The 7,209-nt window shown below is 61.3% G+C and overlaps 1 protein-coding gene across 2 annotated transcripts; it reads right to left on the reverse strand.

Moving 5' to 3' along the window:
- Positions 1–4,876, reverse strand: LBHD2 (LBH domain containing 2). Of its 2 annotated transcripts, none has more exons than XM_082734225.1 (4): positions 4,765–4,876; positions 2,958–3,033; positions 1,350–1,506; positions 1–349 (listed from the first exon to the last, which is right to left on the reverse strand). In XM_082734225.1, the coding sequence occupies exons 2-4, from the start codon at positions 3,024–3,026 to the stop codon at positions 255–257; spliced, it is 321 nt and encodes a 106-aa protein (XP_082590351.1). In that variant the 5' UTR covers positions 3,027–3,033; positions 4,765–4,876; the 3' UTR covers positions 1–254. The 2 variants fall into 2 exon arrangements, with proteins under 2 accessions (XP_082590351.1, XP_082590350.1); XM_082734224.1 differs by having other exon boundaries at positions 2,958–3,036.
- Positions 4,877–7,209: the final 2,333 nt, after the last annotated feature.

The raw sequence follows: 7,209 nt of genomic DNA on the forward strand, positions 1-7,209 counted from the left end.
GAAGGGCCTTTATTTCTGCTTCAAACCTCAGGACAGGGAGGGTGTGATCCAGATCCCGGGCTGCCGACAGGAGAGGGCAGGCGGTGGTCCTGGCCAGACCCCAGGAGGCAGGAGGTGGTGGCTGTGCTGTCCCCTCTCCAAGCATCAGCCCAGCCACCCAGGGACCGAGGCCCTCCCAGGTGTCAGCCAGCAGGGTTTGCTGGGTGCCCCCCACCCCAGCCCTGCACAGCCAAATCAGGCCATGTCCTGCCCCCTTACTGGGGGCCCTGGGGGGCCTGGTCCTTGCAGCTGGCATGCTTGCTGCTGGCGTCTTCCGGGGCCTTCCCGGGTGCTTCCCTCAGTGAGGAGGCTGCAGAAACATCAAGGCCTCCATGTTGCTGGGGCTGCATTTCCGACAGGCTGGCAAGGAAAGGGGGGCAGGCAAGGCCCGGCTCTGGGAGCAGGAGCCCTTCCTCCCCTGGGGCCAGAGCGATAAGGTGGCAGATTGAAGGCAAGTCCGGGGCCAATCTGGAGACACTACCCTCCCCCCACCCAGAGCCCAAGTTCCAGTGGTTACCCAAGGGGTGATCCCTGGGGCCGCTCTGGGCCCTAGACGGAAGCTGACAGAGATTGAGGGGGCTTTGGGGAAAGGCGGGGGTTATGGCCTAGACAGGCCCCTTCTGGGCCTCAGCTGCTGGGGGCTGACCTCTGAGAAGTGGGGGAGGGCAGGTAGGGGCTAGGCAGCCCCAGCGGAGGCCAAATTCATTTCCTCTTCAGGGGACAGACTTCCCAGGGCACAGCTTGCTCCCCAGTGCCCTCCACAGAGGCTCGCACTGGGCAGCCTGCCGTCTCTCCTATGCCTCACACCTGGGCCCTGGAAGACCCCTCTTCTCCCCACACATCCCACTCCTTCTGGAAGTTTCCTTGGCTCTGGCAGCCTCTTGGCCTTTAATCAGGCCCTGGTGGCCAGCACGGGTGCCTGTCACTAGGACGGCTCATCTCCCCACCTCCTGGGCACCCAGGCCGGGCCTGCCCAGCACCCACCCCCTCACCTTTCCTAGGCCCTCTGAATGCACACCTGTCCCCCAGGCAGTGAATCAGGTGGGAGAGGAGAGGAGCTGGAATTGGGAGGAGCACAGGGTCTTGTGTCCCACAGACCCCAAATGCGTGCCTTTCTCTGCTGGGCCTGGGGTCCACCACAGCAGGTGGGGTCCTCGTGTGCACGTGGGAGGGGGCATTGGACAAAGAGAGGGTCAAGGCCACGAGGCTCCCAGGTGCCCCCGCAGAAGCTCAGGCAAGGGAGGCCGTGATGTGCACAGACTGGAGGGGTAGCTCCCCCCCACCCGCGCCGCAGGCAGCCCCTCACTCACCAGCCGCGCCCTGGGTCTGGGCTGACCCCCTCAGGGCGCCCTCTGGCGGCCAGCGCAGCTCCCCGCTCTCCACAGAGCCCGCCTCGGGGGACTCCACCACAATTGAGGGCAGCCTCTGGCCCAGCTGGGGGCCCTTCTCCCGGGCACCTGCCAAAGCCTGCAGGGAGGGCGGGCAGCGGTCAGGGGCTCCCTGCTCGCTCCCACACCCCACACCTGCCCTGCACTCTGTTCACTGGGAGCTTCACGTGTGCGCGTGACGTGGGTGTGCCAACCCCTCCCCCATCCCACCACGTGGGGGTACCGAGCACTCAGCACCTGGGGCACCAAAGGATCCATCTGCACTCAGGCCTTAGGTCCATTTCACAGACAGGAGCCTGAGGCCAGAGAGGCCAAGGCCACCTGGTGAGCGAGCCGAGGGCTTCTGTGCGCTGGAGCCGCCTCCCGCATCCCCTGTGGCCCCTTCCTAGGGTCTTCCTAGCGGGGCCTTTGGTCTCCTCCCCAGCGCCGAGGAGCTGGGAAGCTGTTACCATGGCAACCGGAGGCTCTCTGGGCTCGCTCTTGGCTCATTGTTCGGTGCCCACAAGAGTGTGCGGGGGCTGCCTCCCCAAGCCCTCCTGGTCCCCTCTGCATCCCCGCCTCCCATTCAAGGCCTCCGGAGGGAGAGGCCCGCGTGGCCAGCGCTCCTGCACGGCCCTCCGGCTGAGGCCACAGCAGCTGATGTCCTGCGTCCCTCCGCTCAAGGAGTGCCTTGAGGAAAGGCGGGCCCACCGCTGCCGCACTTGGCTATGTGGCTCAGAACCACCACAGCAGAACCATCTGAACATGTGTTGAAATGCACCTTCCTGGGCTCTCTGGGTGGGGGGCAGGAATCGGCATTTTCGCCAAGAACCGCAGGGTTCCCTCATGAGGCTGGGACCGCCTTGCAATCGGCAGCTCAGGGGCCTGCCTGCCCCGCCCCAGCGACAGGACCACCCGGCTCCTCCTGCCAGCATGGCCTCTGGCATCCTTCCCCACCTGCGGTTCTCCTCCCTGCCCTCCTCTGCGAAGGCCCGCTGACTCCCAGCCTGGGCGCTCCTCGGCCCAGGGTGTGCCACTGGAACGAGGAAGGTCCCGCCAGTGGCGCTTGGAGGTCTGAGGCTTGGTGTCCATCTGTCCCGCCTGGGAGGCTGGCCCCCGTGTGACTCTGGGCTGGTCCCCTTCTCTAGCCCCACCAGCTGCCAGCAGTGCCAGCAATGACACTGTCCTGACTCTAGAATGCAGGACACCAAGACTGAACCCCTCATGTAGGGACTTCACCTTCTGGATGCATCAACACAGCCCCTGAAAACTAGGGGACCAGGGTGGGGGACTGTGGCATTGCCTCACCCACCAGGGAGCAGACCACTTTGGGGAACAATCCCGAGGGTCCTCGAGGTCCAGGAGTGGTGCCGAGGAAGTCAGGGAGGCTCGGCCGCCAGTTGCTTTATACAGCAGACTTCTAGGGAGGAGCATCTGCCTCACTCACACGGATCAGTAAACTGAGGCATGCCTCAAATCACAGGCCAGGGCTTGAGGCTGACTTTCTCCTGTCCCCCGTGGCTGGCAGACCCCAGGGCCCCAACTGCATACCTTTCCCGCTGGGCCTCCGGCCTCCTCCGCTGGGCTTAGCTCGGGCATGGCTGGCTGGGGGTCAGTCATGTTGTTGCTGCTGTCGAGGTGCGTGAAGACGGGGGTGGTGGGCAGGGGAGAAACAAGGTGTCTGCCAGGGCACGGGTACTGGAGCCCACTCTCCTCCTGTGAGCTTCCGGCCGCTCTAGCCTGCGCCCACCCCACCCTGGCCCACTGCCCCTGCTTCAGCTGACCTTCCTGTGCCACTGCTCCCTGCCCAAGCCCACCATCAGAGGGGACCCTGGACGGGCACCACGCAGCGTGCCCAGTGTTGCAGGGGGCAGGAGTGGAGCAGAAGCTGACTAAGCCTTGAGACCCACGAAGGTTTCTTTGGAGAGGGCCCTCTGATATGAGGCCTGATGGCTGAGCAGGAGGCTGCCAGGCCAGTGGGGAGGAGAGAGGATGTTCTGAGACAGGGAACAGCTAGGCGAGGACACAGAGATCGGGGGACCCAAACAGGTTTCTGAGCCAGGAGGCTGGGAGCCCCTGGAGTCAGGTTCAAGTCAGCCAGAGGCAAAGGTGGCCAGGTCCTCTCCAAGAGTGGACAAGAGTGGCCCCAGTTGGGGCCGGGCACTCGATACCCACAGCCAAAGGGAAACCAGCATCCTTTCTGCACTTGGCCAAGCCCACTCGGGCCAGCACAAGGGCAAGGGAGCCCAGCCAGGGACAGCCCAGCAAGGGCTCTGGGAAGAGAAGCCCTGGTGGCCTCCTGGGCACCAGCCTCTGACTCTCCACCTGTACTTGGCCAGAGACAGAAGTGGGGGTGGGGTCTGGCTGGGAAGCAGCAGGGGGCCCCAGGCCAGGGGCAGGAGTGCTGGGAGGGGGCTGGGCAGAGGGACAGCAGCAAGCTGGGGGATGGAGTGCCTGTGAAGCCTTGCTGGTTGTGGGGGAGGTGGTCCTGCGGGCACCCAGCAAAGGGCGAGGGTTGCTATTCTGGGATATGAGCTTTCTTTCACCCAACGCCCAGCTCCGTTTGGTTCGGGTCCCACTGAGACCCAGGGAAGGCTGGGAGGGAGCCATGTGCCTCCACCCAATCCCAGAGCCCAAGAGAGCCAGGCCCTACCCTCTCTCTCGGAGCTGATGCTCCCACATCAGTCCTTCCATATGTGCCCCTTCTGGAATCCCATATCAGAACTCAGAATCTCAGCTAGAGCCCAGGGCAGCCAGGAGAGAGACCAGGAGACCGGACTTAGATTGGAGAAAAACCCCAGAGGGAAGGCAGACAAACCAGCTAGCCACAGAGAGAAGGCAGAGGTGATAGGGCTGGGGAGAGAAGAGGGAGACAGAGCCAGAGGGACCACACAGACAGAGGAAGAGAGACGGAGAGACAGAGGGCTTGAGAAAGACAAATGACACAACTGTCGCCTTGGGCCCAGCCAGGGGCTAGGCAGCCAGCCAGCCAGCAAGTCTCTAAGGGCTGCCTCCCCGCTGTCCCGCGCCGCCAGGGTCAGCGGCAGCCGCAGCATTCGCCCACCAGGGACTCCCGCCACCCGCCACCCCCGCGCCCGCACCTCCGCCGGCGCCAGGTGCGGCAGGCCAGGTGCGGTCCCCAGGCGCACAGCCCCCAGGCGCACTGCGCTCGCCCAGAGCCCCGCGTCCAGCAGCCAGGAGCTGAGCGCGGCCCCCACTGCCTCCTCTCTCCCGAGGGAGCTCCGACTCGGAACCCCCAAACTCCCCCCGCCCAGCCCCGCGGAGCCGGGGCGCACCGGGGGCGAGGGCTGGGACGAGGATGGGGAGGGGGCGCCCCCTGAGCCTCGCTCACACTCACCCTCCCGCGCTGGATGCTCGCGCCGAGTCGCCAGGCTCCGCTCGGGGCTGGCAGCCTGGGTTCGCGCTCCGCGGCTGCCGCCCGCCCTCCCCGGTGCTCTCCGCCCACACTCTCGCGCCGGCCCCCATGACACTCTGGCCGCGGGGCCCTCCCGCGCTCCCAGCCCCAGCCTCCCCGTAGCGCGCCCCGGACGCATCCTCCCTTTGACAAAACCGCAGCCGCCAGAACCGGACCCCTGTCCCTTGAGACCGCAAGCCTCAGGTTTGAGGTTCAGGAATTGCGGGCGGCGGGGGTCTGGGGTGCGGGGTGAGGGGTGGTCAGAAGTCAGTGGGGCCAGAGACAGGGAAAGAAGACACCGTCCAGTTTGAAGGAGTGAAGAGAAGGGAACCAAGTGGGATGGCCACTGGGGTGGGGGGGGGTGTGACTGCCCTGCTTCCCGCTCCTCTTCGCCCCCAATCCCATTCCCAAAAAGGAACACTGAAGTCCTGAGACAGCCGGTGGACAGACCTGACAGCGGAGAACGGGGTGCATAGCCTCTGATCCACATAATTCGCGTCCTTCCTCCATCCAGCCTCTAGCACCCCCATCCTTATCTAACATCCAGCTTCTAGCCAACATCCATAGTCCACCGTTCAGCATCCACTCAGCCAACCACCATCCACTAAGCACCACCTCACTTATCTTCCACCAACCAGCCACCATCCAGCCACCATCCCACATTCGTTAACCATCCAACCCCAACCACCGCCCACGATTCAACCAGCATTCAGCTCAGCCGTGCATCTATCCATTCGTCAACCACACCCACTACCTGCCGAGCACGGATACACCGTGAAAATACCCATCAGTCCAACATTCATTCACTGTGCATCCACTCACCACCTACCCACCCATCATTCCCTGCCTAACGGCTTTCAGTCAGTATTGAACAACTATTCGTCTACCCTCCATTTATCCATCCACCATATGCCCGGTTGTCATTAATCAATCCGTCATCTCTCTACTACCCATTTATCTAGATTTATCCACTACCCCTCCACTCGACTCCATTGGTCCAATCAGCCGCAATTCTTCCCATCTACAATTCAGTTACCAATCAATCACCATCTCTCCTCCATTGATATTTCTATGAACTACAACCCATCACCCATCCACTCACTAGCCATCTACTATCCACCCAACTCTTATCCCTGTTCACCACATATCTAGCCACTCATTGTCCACCTCACGATATCCTCTATCCATCAACCAGCCATAATTCACTAGTCATTCAAAACCCATTCAGGTATCATCTACTATCCATCTACTATCATCCATTCTGGAATGCCTTACTGAGTGCCTTCTGTGTGCCAACTCTTTGTTCCAGGTGCTGGAGACAGAGTGGAGAGAACAGTGATCATTCATCCACCATAATCCATCCGCCATTACAATCTATCCATGATCCCTCCACTAACCATCCGTGCATCAACTCCCACCCATTGTTCACTGTCCGTTCAATACCCAACGTCATTCATCGTCCATTCACTATCCGCTCGCCATGGACGGTCTTCACCTGTGCACTAAACCATGCATTTGCCATACACCACTCACCACCCATCATCCATCCACCATCTCTCCACCACCTTCTCCTTCACCATTCCACCTTGCTTCCATTTTCCGTGATGGAGCCGTCTGTCATTTAATGATCACCCATTCTTCCCCTAATCATCCATCCAGAATCACGCACTCATTGTCTGCTCATCACCAACTTTCCATCTTCGCTCCCACAGCACACAAACCACTATTCGCTGACCTGGCAACCACTCATTTGCCGTCTGTCCCTCCATTCATGCCCCATTCAGCCCCAGCATTCACGGTCCATCCCTCAGTCACACCTCCACTCCCATTTATCTGCCATTTACCCATCATTCTCTGTGAAAAGATCCATCGCAATCACCCACTTACTATTTACCCGCCACCCACCCATGCTCTGTGGTTCATCCACCCACCAAGCATCCACTATGCACCACCTATTACTTGCAATTCCTCCTCTATCTGCAGATTCTGTCCGGTCCGTTAGTCTGTCAATTGAGTGTCTGCATCGTCCACTCTCCATCTACCAGCCTAGTCTGGTTATCTGCCCATCACTTAACCAATTACTGCTCACATCAATGCATCCGCCACTCACCGTCTCCCATCTACCCAGCACCTCCCGCGACCATGCTTCCATGCCTACCCAACCATCATTTACACACCCACCCGCATCACACACACACCGTCTACCACCACATCCACTTTCCCATTAATTCACCTCTCCACCCAGCCTTCATCCCCTACCAACGGAGTGCTCGTCTGGTGTCTCACCGTCCACCATTCTCCCCTGCATTCATCCGTTGCTCCTGTAGCCGCTGCTGCCCCCACACACGAACAACCGTTAACCTTTCTGACTTCTCTCTACCACCCACC

Source organism: Mustela nivalis, assembly GCF_964662115.1.
Source record: "Mustela nivalis genome assembly, chromosome: 6".
Taxonomy (NCBI): Eukaryota; Metazoa; Chordata; class Mammalia; order Carnivora; family Mustelidae; genus Mustela; species Mustela nivalis.

Coding starts and splice junctions, on each gene's coding strand:
- LBHD2 (XM_082734225.1), bottom strand. CDS start 3,026: ATGACTGACCCCCAGCCAGCCATGCCCGAGCTAAGCCCAGCGGAGGAG. Junction 1,507..2,957: donor CCGGAGGCCCAGCGGGAAAG/GTATGCAGTTGG, acceptor CCCTCCCTGCAG/GCTTTGGCAGGTGCCCGGGA. Junction 350..1,349: donor CCAGACCCAGGGCGCGGCTG/GTGAGTGAGGGG, acceptor ATGTTTCTGCAG/CCTCCTCACTGAGGGAAGCA.